The sequence below is a fragment of the Mustela nigripes genome, chromosome 1 (assembly GCF_022355385.1).
Source record: "Mustela nigripes isolate SB6536 chromosome 1, MUSNIG.SB6536, whole genome shotgun sequence".
NCBI classification, from domain to species: Eukaryota; Metazoa; Chordata; class Mammalia; order Carnivora; family Mustelidae; genus Mustela; species Mustela nigripes.
The window spans coordinates 63,897,175-63,910,989 of NC_081557.1; the positions used below are offsets into that span (position 1 = coordinate 63,897,175).

The following is a 13,815-nucleotide window of genomic DNA, read 5'->3' on the forward strand; positions in this document are numbered from 1 at the left end:
CAGCCCTTCCCCTGCTTTGTGTGAGCGCTCACGTGCTCTCTCTCTCTCTCTCAGTAAATAAAATCTTTTTATTATACACACACACACACACACACACACACACACACGTGCCCTGAACGTCGATGGAGGGTGAGTCAGGTGAGAGTGCAGAACAGCTAGCTACCACCGTGCCCTTCTGCCAAGGAGGTCCGTGTTTATATCTCACCTGTGTCACTAACCAGCTGTGTGACTTTGGACATGTTATTTAATCCGTGGCACATTATTTTCTGCATCATACAAGATGAACAATACATGTCTCACAGGAATACAATACAAAATTAAAACTATAATATTTTTAAAGTTTATGAAAAAAACTTCTTAGGCACAGACTATTATCCTTAACAAAGATAAAGTGTTTACACACTTCTTAGTGGGAATCAACAAATGGGAAATTGTTTTGTGTTGCTTTATTTCACAGGAATCCTTAAGGGAAATATTCAGTGAAAATGTTTGAGAAGCATGCATTTTACATGTAAGTGCCAAGTCAAAATAATTAGAAAAAAAGAAAGAAATGGCAGGAAAAGACAATACATTAACATAATAGCATGATGCAAAATTTAGCTTAGAAATGTTTGCTTTACTCAAATTCATTCCTAGGCAGCAGCAAGATTTGCCTCTTTTCCCTCTTATGAAAATAGAAACTCCCTTGGGGGATAGTAGGAGTAAGCCAGCCAGTAACCCCCCAAAATCTGGGAAGGCTACAAACCATTTCCTAAACCTACACAAGTACATGATACACAGATGGCCTGATGAAAAGAACTTCCTTTGCCTCAACATTTTTTTTTGGAAACCAACTATTATTACAATCTAAACTATGAAATACAGATACCCAAAAAAATGATATTTAAAATAAGAACAAATGTGAATATACAACCTATACTTAAAAAATGAAGACCTATTTCCTAAGAAGTATTGATAGCATCTGTCAGATAAGCACAGAGATTAGAAACAAGGATTTTCCACTGTTAGCCCAAGTAATATGGAACAGGAGGTGGAAAAGGACCTATTGTTTTTGACCAGACAAAACACATGGATTGTTTCCTTCTGCCTTTGGTATTTCTCCCCCAACAACTTTGTCATTAGTACATCCCCCTCCTCTTCTGAGCTAAAGAAAAATAGCCACCATGACCTTACAGATTAGACTCAGAACAGAGCTTTATCAGAAAATCACTTCAGCCATAGCATTTCTCCTTTTTCTTTAATTGCTATAACTTCCTCTTCTCCAGCTTCACCTTCCAAATAAGAGTATGCCAAAACAAAACGACAACAACAAGAAGACGGAGGAAAAGAGAATCTATCTATAAAGTACTTCTCAAGCGAGATCACAAATGCTAGCTATAGATTAGGTGTTTTTTCACTCTTTCAACAAATTTGCATTGGGTTACTCTGTATCCCAGACACTGTGCTATGAATACATCTTTTTTTAAAATAATTTTTTAAATTTTTTTAATAAACATATAATGTATTATTAGCCCCAGGGTACAGGTCTGTGAATCGCCAGGTTTACACCCTGCTGTGAACGCATCTTTGAAAGGGCTCCTGGACCTTTTGGTTAGAAGCAAGGAGGCATTAACCAAATAATCTAATGGCACTGGTGTTGAAGACAGTACACAGGCACATATAAGAGGGAAAGGTCAAGAAACAACCTAAGAGGAAGGGTTTGTGAAGCCTTCTCAAGAAGTGAGGGACATTGAATGAGGTAGGAACGATGAAAGGAGTTACCCAGGCAAAGAGAGGCTCAGGCATTTGGAGTACGAATTAGTAGAAGCAGCAGAGATCGGTTTCCAAGGTGAACAGACTAGTTTATGCCAAGACCCAAAAGAGGGAAAGTAAGAAAGTATTAAGTAAATAGGTGAATAAAATTTAATGAGATTGTTTATGAAAGAACTTCTAGAACTATTAATATGTTAAGAGGCTCTATGAAGGGGTGCCTGGGTGGCTGAGTGGGTTAAAGCCTCTGCCTTCAGCTCAGGTCATGATCCCAGGGTCATGGGATCGAGCCCCGCTTCCGGCTCTCTGCTCAGTGGGAGCCTGCTTCCCCCTCTCTCTCTGCCTGCTTCTCTGCCTGCTTGTGATCTCTGTCTGTCAAATAAATAAATAAAATCTTAAAAAAAAAAAAAAGAGGCTCTCTGAATTTCTAAGTGCTATATGTCAAACAGTACTTTCCAAAGTACTTTAGGTCATAGAAAATTGCTTTTTCTTTTCTCCTTTTTTTCTCAGAGGATTTTCAAAGGACCACGTTCCTTTATGAGACCTGAAGAAGTAGCCTGGAAGAAGCAGAAGGAATAAGGAAAAATCTTTTCTTGATTAACAAAAGTAAGAAAGAAGAAAAACTGGGAGGAATATAGAACTCCAGGCACTCAAACTTTTGCCTCCATCCAATACACTCATGAACTTGAATCTTCTAAAACAAGCCTGCACTGGACTCAAGGCCTTAGTGCTAAGGGCTCACCAGGCTGTCTCCAGAGTCAGGGGGAAGGGTGATGGTCCTTTGCTACAGCAGCCTGCTTGCTCTTAAGGAGACTCAAGAGTGCTGTATACCCAACAGAGCCTCACTGAAGTGAAGAGTTCAGCTATCTCCCCACCACCCAGGCAAACACATCTTATTTCCCAAAGTAGGCACTAAACCATTATTTGTTCTCCAAGAATAATGTACTGTTGTTCCCATTCTCACATCTTAGGATTCCATAGGGAAAAAAATAGTAATCTTTCATTCATATGACAAAAAGTTCAAATATCAGAGAATATTCTTACATCATTTTAGCTCTTGAATAACTTTTTTTTATCTTTTTTTTTTAATTTTTTATTTTTTATAAACATATATTTTTATCCCCAGGGGTCCAGGTCTGTGAATCACCAGGTTTACACACTTCACAGCACTCACCAAAGCACATACCCTCCCCAATGTCCATAATCCCCCCCCCTTCTCCCAAACCCCCTCCCCCCCAGCAACCCTCAGTTTGTTTTGTGAGATTAAGAGTCACTTATGGTTTGTCTCCCTCCCAATACCACTATCTAAACTTCTTTTTTAAAAAGATTTTATTTATTTATTTACTTGAGAGAGAGAGAGAGAGAAAGAGACAGCATGAGCAGGAGGAGAGGAAAATGGAGAGGGAGAGGCAGACATCCCTTTTGAGCAGGAAGCCCGAATAGGGACTCAATCCCAGGACCCTGGGTTCATGACCTGAGCTAATGGCAGATGTCTAACCAACTGAGCCACCAGGCATTCCATATCCTACCTTTTCTTCCAATTCATATCCAAACCCCATTATTTGGGAATGGATGACTACAAATATGGAAAATAATTAGGAATTTGAAAATGACTCAAATTCTCTTTCAAAGCTCTCTACCGCATGATGGTATTCTGGAGCTCAGAGTAGCCAAAATAATTTCTATGGGACTCCAAAAAGGATTTTAGTTGAGTAGAAAAAAAATTTTTTTTTTCTTAAGGTGATGATATCCATGAGTAGAACCCTCATACACAGGCTAGTTGAAAGAGAGGTGTTCCCACTGATGTGAGATCTGGGTCCCCAGAACACAGTTAGGCACTGTGACCCATCACCTTCACTACCACCTCCTAAATTCTCCCTTCTCATCGAGAGCACTCTAAGAACCATGGAAGAACTATTCTAAGGGCACTGTAAGCTGTGTTGGGCAACTACTAATCGAACATAATGGTTCTCAACTGCTGGCAATTCTGCCCCTCCAGGGTTATTTGGCAATGTCTGGAGATATTTCTCATCATCACAAGTTGGGGGTACTGTTGGCAGCTAGTGGATAGAGGCTACCAATATTGATAAACACCTTATAATGTACAGGACAACATGCCACATCAAGGAAGTATCTGACCCAAAATGTCAATAATGCCAAGGTTGAAAAGACCGGATCTAGCACAAAGCTCCTTCTCAATATTCCAGGGAAGTGGCTTTCTAAGTTTCTGGACGGGTCTCACTGTTAGAAATGTCTTTATCATATTGAATCAAATATATTTCTCTAAAACTTTTTACTATTGGTCTTATTTCTACACCTTGGGATCCCAAAGGAAAAATGTCTAATTCTTCATCTACATGACAGATTTTCAAGAGCTGAGACTACTGTGATATCCCCCCAATTTTTCATTTTCAGGTTGAAAAACCACATGTTGGATGTCTTATCCCCGCCACTCAAAAAAATAAATAAATAAATGAAATAAAACAAAACAAAAAATGTAATTGCAGAAGTGAAAGCAAAAATCCAAAATTAAAAGGAAACATTCTGAGATGATTAATAACAAGAGTGTAGGTACCAAATACTGACCACCTCCAGATACACCCTCTAGGCACAGAAGCCATGAGTGACGGAGCTGGGGCTGAACTGTCAAGTTCATGCTCTTTGTGTGACTACTCACTGCCATTTTGCATCACACATAATTGTTCTCCTTTTCCCAACTCTGGCTCCTACTTCTGGCTGCTCTTCCTCTGGTCTGTCCCCTTCCCCAACTTTTTACCTTCCTCCCAACTCTGCCTGCAGCCAGCCACAGAGCTATCCCAACCCTTGCCCCAATTACCTTCTTGGGAAGCAGGTCAGGCCACAGAGTTCTTATGTCCTACAAACCACTCTTTTCTGAATTTCTCCTTTTGCCCTGTGAAAGGACTTTAAGACAACCCAAAGACAATATATCTAGAAGCCTCTTCTTGGCATGTGCCATAAGAGAAAAATTCTTAGATTTTCTGTTTTGAGAAACATAAATATTTTTAGTGATAAAATATATGCTAAAAACTAAACAATCTTCTCTGTCTGTACTGAAGCTGGGTGTGAGAATACGGCACTCCATTACACCATTCTCTCTCCTTTTGCGTATGTTGGGAAATATTTTTGTAAAAACAAAAAACAAAAACCCTCCCTTCTCTGTATTTAGCATTCAGCAGCTACCTTCCCTTTTTATTCCATATTCTCTATTTAATGCTATGGTGAAGAAATTATTTTCAAACTAAAGTCTCAAGTCGCACACCTTAAATGTATACAGTTTTTCATTTTTCAATTATACCTCACTAAAGCTGGGAAAAAACAGAGCCTCACACAAAGAAAGATTAACTTCAGAAGTAAATTTCATATGACCCCAAGAGTAGTCCAAACTCTTTAAATTACTTAAGGACAAACGTACATGCACACTCTCTCCCTGTTGCATTCTTTCCCTTGTTTTTAAAGTTACTAACTTCGTGTTTATGGGATGCATGCAGTCAGAGAAATGGAAATGTATCTTACAACTACCAGAACCAAACACAATGCTTCTGACGATAGTGGATGTGATTGTGTGAGAATGCCTTCATGATTCAGCGGAAACATCCCACAAGAAACTTTGTTTGTCATATTAACTTGCCAAGAATCCTAAGGTCTCCTGGAACTAGGACAATATTAAACCACATTGTAGGGTGTGCACATCCTAGAGCAGTGAAGGCCACGATATGCCTACTTGGCTCCTGGTGATGGCTGGGTCCTGGACTCTTCACTGTTCCTCATAACAACACATTTCCCCTCTCACTCTAGCTAGCCGCCCACATGGCTCCAGATGAAAGGGTGTCTGGACAATACTCATCTATCTTCAGACTGAAGAAACAATGGTAAGTTAATTTCTTCCTCAAGGTAAGTCAGTGCTGCCATCTTTCTTGATAAAATGGAATGCTGTCAATCATTTCACTAGATGCTGAACCACCTTTCCTTAATCGTTATAAATAACTCTGCTACCTATAAACAGAATGCAAAATTTGAAGGAATTGAAGCAAAAATATATTTTTCCTTTAAAGAAATGCTGTTGAACAAATCATGTCTGTTTTTTTTCTCTAACCACTTGACACTTCCTTCCTGTTTCTTTTATCCCTTAAATATAGATTTTTGGGGGCCTATCTTCACAAGTACATGTTCTCGAGGGGCAAATTCACAATGAAAATAAAAATCATAATAATTGTTAGCATATATTTACATGTACCTTGCACCTTCTATGTTCCAGGCTTTGTTCTATATGCTTTACTTGTGGGAGTTCACTAAAACACATGACATACCTCAGAATAGATACTGTTGTTATCACAATATTACTCTGAGGAAACAAATGCATAGAAAGATGAAGTAACATGGCCAAGGTTTTTAAGTTTTCAACCTAACACATCAAATCTGAAAACGGTTGCTATTCTTGGAGTGCCTGGGTGGCACAGTCGGTTAAGTGTCCAACTCTTGTTTTGGCTCCATCCGTGATCTCGGGGTCATGAGCTTGAGCCCCACATTGGGCTCCATGCTTATCACAGAGTCTGCCCCGCCCGGCCTCGCTCAAATAAATAAATCAATCTTGAAAAAAAAAGTGGTTGCCATTCCCGGCATAGTCCCACCCCTACATTCCAGCACTTAAGCACCCAGTGATTTTTCTGTCCCCCCATCTGTTCAATTTTATTTGCATATCTGAAGCATATATTTAAACATGTGGGTACTGTTCTTACTTTTGCTAGAAATTGGAAAAAAATCTCAAGTCTCCATCATCAATGGGAAACATTAAATAAATTACAGTATATCCTACTGTGAAATATTAGGCAGTCAATAAAAAAGAATGAAGCATATGCAAATATAGTGACATGGAAAGTTGTCCATGATATACTGCTGAGTGAAAAGAGCAAATTATAAACCAAATGATGCAGCAAATGAATGTCAAACATCTATATATGTCTAAGTACATAGGAAAATGTCTAGAAGAATATACGCCAAATTCTGGAGAAGAAAGAGGATTGAAAAATGGGGGAAATGAGAAAAGGTAAATTGTTTACTTTTTAATAATAAGCTCATGCTATATTTATAATGCAAAAAAGAATGTTAAACAATGTCTGATAAGCTAAAAATATTTGGTGACGCCGTTACTTAACTAGATCTGTCCCCCACCCGTTATTTATCCATTTTGCTTTTTCAATTTTATTCTCCTTTTCCTCCCTCACACACAGTCTGGGCACCAATTACAATGGGCTTTTTCTTTTCTAAACACTGCTTGGATTTTCTTACGCTTCCACCTCAACTCAGAATACCCTCTTTGCCATTAAATTCTATCTCTCTAAAAAAAACCATACATAATATATTTTGGTACAATTTCATAAAAGAAAAAATGTAAATACCTAGGAAATTTTCTGCATTTTGAATCATCAGGTTTTAATACATTTTAATATTTTGCTTCCTGAATTGTAAAAGGTAAACTGAAGTATCCAAAAATAATAGTGAATAAAATAATAGTGAATTGTAGTCTCCAAAAATAATAAAGAGTTACAATGTTTCTGAACAGATATTATTACTTTGTATAAAAAATGGCTTACTTAAACATTTAGGATATTGTGATGACCTTGAATGATTTTTAGGATATATATATTTTAGGATACATATATATTTTGGATAACTATATTTAGGTAGAATACACACACGAAAGAAAAAGTTGCATGTCACTCTAAAAAGTTTTAAGAATCAAAAACAAGTTTCTTACCATTGTGAGGGTAAATGGATGGTTTTCTAATGCAGACACACTGGGACAATGTAGAATAATATACTAAAAAACAACAAACATAATTTTTAAATGACCAAAAAAGAAGTACAAGTATTCTAACGATGGCAGGAATACTAATTTTTTAAAAATTATATAAAGATAGAGAATTTGAGGTGCCTCGGGGGCTAGTCAGTGAAGCATCTGACTCTTGATTTCAGCTCAGGTCATGATCTCAGGCTTGTGAGACCGAGCCCAGTGTCCAGCTCCGCACTGGGCCTGCTTAAGAGTCTCTCTCTCCCTCCGCCTCTGCCCCTTCCCCCTTTAAAAAAATTAAAATAAATACATACATATATAAAAGTTGCTGAACACTGACTCACCTGGCCAGGTCTTGCTTTAAAGTTTTCTTTGATCATTCGGATTTCCATGACATCTGAGGGATGACTTATGACCGAGATGATGGTAACTGGTTTATTGCTCCTGATACACCTGTAAAGTCTTTCAGCACAATATAGGCACAGGGGTCCAGAAATCCAAAGCCAAGTCTGATGGAAAATTTTTAAAATATACTTTAAGAAATACTTGTGTTGTAGAAATATTTATATTTCTGCTCAATTACTAATTTCATACATTATAATAATGGTATTATAATCTGTATTTTAAATGATAAAATGCAAAGAAAAACCAGTAAAAAATAAGAAGCAAACTGAGGGTTTTGGAGGGGAGGGGGATGGGGAGTTGCACCTGGTGGTGGGTATTATGGAGGGCATGTATTGCATGGATCACTGGGTGTGGTGCATAAACAATGAATTCTGGAACACTAAAAAGAAAAAGAATAAAATGAAAAAAAAAATTTTTTAATGGAATGCCTGGGCTCAGGTCATGATCTCAGGATCCTGGGATCAAGCCCCATATCAGGCTCTCTACTCAGTGGGGAGCCTGGCTCCCCCTCTCTTTCTCTGCCTGCCTCTCTGCCTACTTGTGATCTCTGTCAAATAAATAAATAAAATATTTTTAAAAATGGACATTGGGGAGGGTATGTGCTTTGGTGAGTGCTGTGAAGTGTGTAAACCTGGTGATTCACAGACCTGTACCCCTGGGGATAAAAATATGTTTATAAAAAATAAAAAATTAATTTAAAAAAATCAGATGCTCACTGCAACTTATTCAAAGAAAACTAAATATAAAAATAAAATGTAATGTGACATATCAATAGGTATGTCTACTTTGTTTCAAATTTCTTCCTATGCATACAGAATAAATACATAATGAATGTATATAAAATACATTCTTCATCTAAAAAGAAAAGACAGGGAAGTTAAATGCTCAAATAAATCTGAAGACGGTTTTAGGAAAAAAAATGTGCCAGTCCAATATTTGTTGAAAAAAGAAAAAAGAAAAAGAAAGAAAATCCTGGATATATGTATGATTGTTTTTAAGGTATTAAAATGTTTTCATTTCCAGGAGTAACTGGAATTCTTCAAAATATAAGGTAAGGGGTTTTTTTAGTTTTTTCTTTTTTTTTTAACATCTATTTATTTATTTGCTTTTTACTTGAGTGTAGTTGACCCAATGTTACATTAATTTCAGGTGTACAACTTAGTGATTAACAAGTTTATACATTATCCTATGTTCACTAAAGTATGGTTACCATCTGTCCTATTACATCACTATTACAATATCACTGATTGTTTTTCTTATGCTATGCCTTTTACTCAACCTTGGCTATTTTTAGTGCACATAATACACATGCATAATGTACACATACATAATGCATGTACAATATAAAATATGTATAAGAATTATTTTAAAATATAGGGTATCCTAAGCATGTTGCTTACAACTTACTTTTATATAATAAAAATAATATGCACAGAAGGTATTATATAGAATTTGGAAAGTGTGATGATTTTGCATGCATGCTGGATGGATAGTCCCGATCCCAGGATAACCCACTGTATATGCTCAGAAGTACGGAAGCCTGTCCTGTGTGACCAACCCTTTTCCTAGAACTGCACACCATCTTTCCCCCATCACTGAGGGGCCTCTGACCCAAACTTATTTTAATGGTTACTTTTTAAAACCTTGTTTACATAGCTATTTCAGATCTTTCTCCTTCCACACAGATAGATCAGGCCTCTTCCTGATATTTAGTTGGTTGCTCTGTGGGTAATAGACATCAAATAGACAGACAAGCCCTGTAATGCAGCAGGCTTGCACCTTTGGGACAGGCACTTACCCTTCGAGCATTAAGTTCCACATAAAAAGGAAGTCACAACATCTGTCCTGCCTAACAGATAGCACTGTGTGAAGCCAAGAAATCTGTGAAATTGTGAAGTCTATGAGAAACCTAGAGGATTATTATTAAAAATAAACACAAGACTAACATATTTATTCCAAAGTCATCTACAAATTCAATCTACTTTTGGACTCTTCTTTCTTCCCTTCTGAAAAGAGGCATTTGACAACACTGTCCCATAAGCAAAGAGTGTTAATTTCCACATGGGCAGTTCCCATACACACATGAGAAGATTAGGGCCCTAATGGAACCACTTGCTGGGTATTTGAGTAAAAAGTTTTCCAAGAGCAAGCATTTTAGTCAAAGACCTAGTTTTGGACTCTATTTCTGCCTATATTAGGTTGTAGAGTTTGCTCAAGGTATTTTATGTATTTAAGTCACAATTTCTTCATCAGAAAATTAAGGATGATAGTAATTGCTTCAATGGGCTATTGTGAACATTTAAAGAAATTATGCATGCGATACATTTTACCATATTTTAGCACCTAGCAGATGATACCATGCATTCAATAAATTGATTTTATGATTTATCATTTATTATATACATAATATCATACCATAATATTATGCTATACCATAATAATAATTACAATTAGTATTAGTTCATTCGCTATTGCTTTTATTATTCAACCTACTTTTCTCGTGGATAGGGAAAATATCTTTGTCACTTTTCTTTTGGCAAGCACCAGTGCCACAAAATGCAAAGATTGTATGGCCATTTAAGGAGGAATTTTCTATATTCTGTAATAGGTCTTTTTCCTTGAACTGCCAGCTGTCTTTAATGGAAAAATAGGTGCTATCTCACAGTTGAAACATCCTGAAATGTTCTATAATTCCTTTATAAACCTTCAAAATGTGTTTAGATACAATGCTGATCAATAATTATGAAAATATGGACTTTGAGGAGACCATCAGAGATATAAAATTAATCTGACCTGCGGAAAATTAGCTTGAAATCTGGGTTCTTCCATACAAATTTTCACAGATCTGTTTTTGGTAAGTTCATCTGGTTTTGAAAGTCCTCCAGGGAAAGATTCATGAAAATGTTCCAAGCTGTGGTCTGGTAAGTGAACATTCTGGTACCGGGTTCCATTAGGGTTGATGCAGCCAGGAGGGTGGGTATCTAAATTAGCTTGATACTTCAGCAGCCCTCTGAAAGTAAATTAAGGGGAAAAAAGGAAGATGGAAATGAAATTGAACTCAGAGGACACAGTGTGAGAAAACAGACTCTTTTTTTTTTTTGTTAACTTTCCAAAGTATTTATCTGAAAAGTGCTTTTCATATATCTTAGGAGCAATTGAGAAATCCTACAACTTTTAATGAATTCGTTACTATGGGACTAAACCAAGAATGTTAGCCCTTAAACAAATATTACAAATACATGGTAGGGAAGAACATATCAATCTTTCGAATTATTCTTGAATTTCACAGCCTTTATTTCAATTCTATTAGGCATGCATACAATTATATGCTACTTTTCACTTCAATATATACTATAATAATGAGTACTTTTGCTATATCTTCAAACACAAATGGGAAAGTATAGGGATCATATTTGATTTGACTGAGACTGGATAAAATAGGCATTGCTGATTTACAGAGATATTTTATACAAACATAGTAAGAGGAACTGGAAGCTTGCAATTCCTTTGGTCTGAAAATAATTAATATGCAGCAATTAGACCCCACATATGTTTACTTTTCAATTTCTCCTTAACCAAGACCACATAAAAGACTCTAAGGTAATTAATCAGGCAGGAAAGCCAACAGCCCTAAAATACCATTCTCATTGTTTCATATTCTGTGACCCAAGATCACCATTCAACTTTCTGTGTTTTGTGTTGTTATTAATGAAAAGTTAAGTAAGATCTACCTCATGGGGATAATGCATCAAGTAATAGATTGTGCAGAACATCAAAAAAGATCCCCACTGCCTGGTATGTCTCAGTGATGTGGACAACAAGGAAGAACAGCATTGTCTGGCATATAAACACCAAGCTGCATGTTCCAGAAACCTCAGTTGTATTGGAAAGATCACATTAAGCTCTAAAGAAAGACATGCATATTATGTCTGTTGAAATAAATTTGATACTAGGGATTCAAAACAGTCATAAACAATAAAACCACACATAAGATATAACTCAGTTTTAACAAATGTGCTCACAGTGATGTGGAATAAAGAAATGATAATGTATATTTACCTATCAATCCAAATATATTCATAATCTCTACTCTACATTTGTATTAAAAATTCTTCAGAATGAAATTATTATAATGGATACCAAATACAATGCCTTAAGAAATATTATATTCTAAAAATGCATATCCTAAAAATTCCAAGAAATTTTGTATTAGTACAAAAGGAATGAGAACTTCTATTTTTTTTTATAACACAGTGAAAAAGTAAGTTATTGCATTTAACTGGTCTTGAAAAATAATGTGAAATTATTGGTTTAGTTAGAAATACACTTCCTCCTTTTCCAAAACTATAACCAAACAGAGCTGTACAGTTTTGTTCCACACATACATTGGTCTTTAATTTCAGGATGTTGTCCATAGAAAGAATGGAGCGGGCGGGGAAGACCTAGTACAGGGAAGGACTCTGTGCTTTGGTCTCTGACCTGGCTGGTCACTGACTGACAGTGTGGTCTTGGGCAGATGAAAACTCCAAACATTCTCACTCATTCCAAGATGGGGCAACTGATCTTTACCACACAAGTATGTTATAAATTTTATGGAAGTGGGCAGTAAGGCATGTAGCACCTTACTGGTATGCCCAATACTTATCCTTTCAACATGGAGTTCAGAATCTGCCAGTGTCCTTCCATGAATATGCATCAGTATCTCTGCCATCTTATATAGCCAAATAAATCTAACCTGAGATTCTGTGCTTGTTTTGTTTTGATGAGCGATGTTTTTTTATTTGTTAATCATGGTCGATCTTTTCTCTCTTATCCTTCTTTCTTTGATAGCAACAATTACAAAATGAGACCCAAAAAAACATTTTCATAGGGTTTTAAGAAGAGGTAACATACACCATTTAGCTTGAGAGTAGCTTACAATAACATACAGCTCTCAAACTAAAAGGGATTTTTTTTTTTTTTAAGATTTATTCATTTTAGGGGGAGGGGCAAGGGAAATGGAGAAAATCTTAAGCAGACACCCGGCTGAGCACGTGTGTGTCTCATGCATTTATATAACACCCCCCCCATGTCCATACTCACTGCAAAACCCTATCAGCCTTCTAGCCAGTTTCTGGCACATGGTAGACCTTCAATGCATTTCTAGTGAATTGATTTTAAAAGTAAATAATCACATAATTTGTTTGCATATGGCAAGGGCATAAAAGTTAAAATAAGGAGAACATTCTTGTGCATACCATTGTATTTTTCATAATTAAATGATAAATAATTCAAAAGGAAAAACAGGAAGAGAAAAAGATATTCATGCATGGTAAACAAAGAGTCTTGCCAAGTTAAGATGGTGACGTAGCAGGGGTAGGGGAAGAAGACAGACAACGTGGGAATAGGAATGCTAATTACTCATTCTTTTTAGTTGTATTATCTTCCAAAGGAGAGATTTTGAAATATCTTTGGAATGTCTAGTGCTCTTCTATCATGAGAAAATGAAACAATTTTATGGTATTCCTAAAGACATGGTTGTGAATGCTATTGTTTTGGTACTCATAGGATTTCAAGATGTCCTTTCAACACTCAGCAGAATTCCAAAAAATAGGTTCCTTTCTTTTTTGCCTTTTCTCCTCAAGAGGCATTATAGTTATACTACCATGCTTTTAATGACAAAGTCATAGAAAATAACATAGTACACAGAATAAATCTCACTCGGTTGCAACACAGAAATCATAAAAATATTTTATGGCAAAAATTAAATAGTACAGAATGCCATGTGTGCTGAAAGGACAATCACAAAATCATTCTTACTTGAATTGCATGTTAAAAATATCTAACAAATGCAGTGTCACTTATGTAACCTT

The 13,815-nt window shown here is 36.3% G+C and overlaps 1 protein-coding gene across 1 annotated transcript in view; it reads right to left on the reverse strand.

Annotated features, from left to right (window-relative positions):
- NOX4 (NADPH oxidase 4) overlaps positions 1 to 13,815 on the reverse strand; it is a 174,301-nt gene that overhangs the window by 94,675 nt on the left and 65,811 nt on the right. The window contains exons 9-11 of the mRNA XM_059412437.1: positions 10,757 to 10,973; positions 7,903 to 8,067; positions 7,526 to 7,588 (exon numbers count right to left, since the gene is read on the reverse strand). Of these exons, the coding sequence (XP_059268420.1) occupies positions 7,526 to 7,588; positions 7,903 to 8,067; positions 10,757 to 10,973 (445 nt within the window). The remainder of the gene's footprint in view (positions 1 to 7,525; positions 7,589 to 7,902; positions 8,068 to 10,756; positions 10,974 to 13,815) is intronic.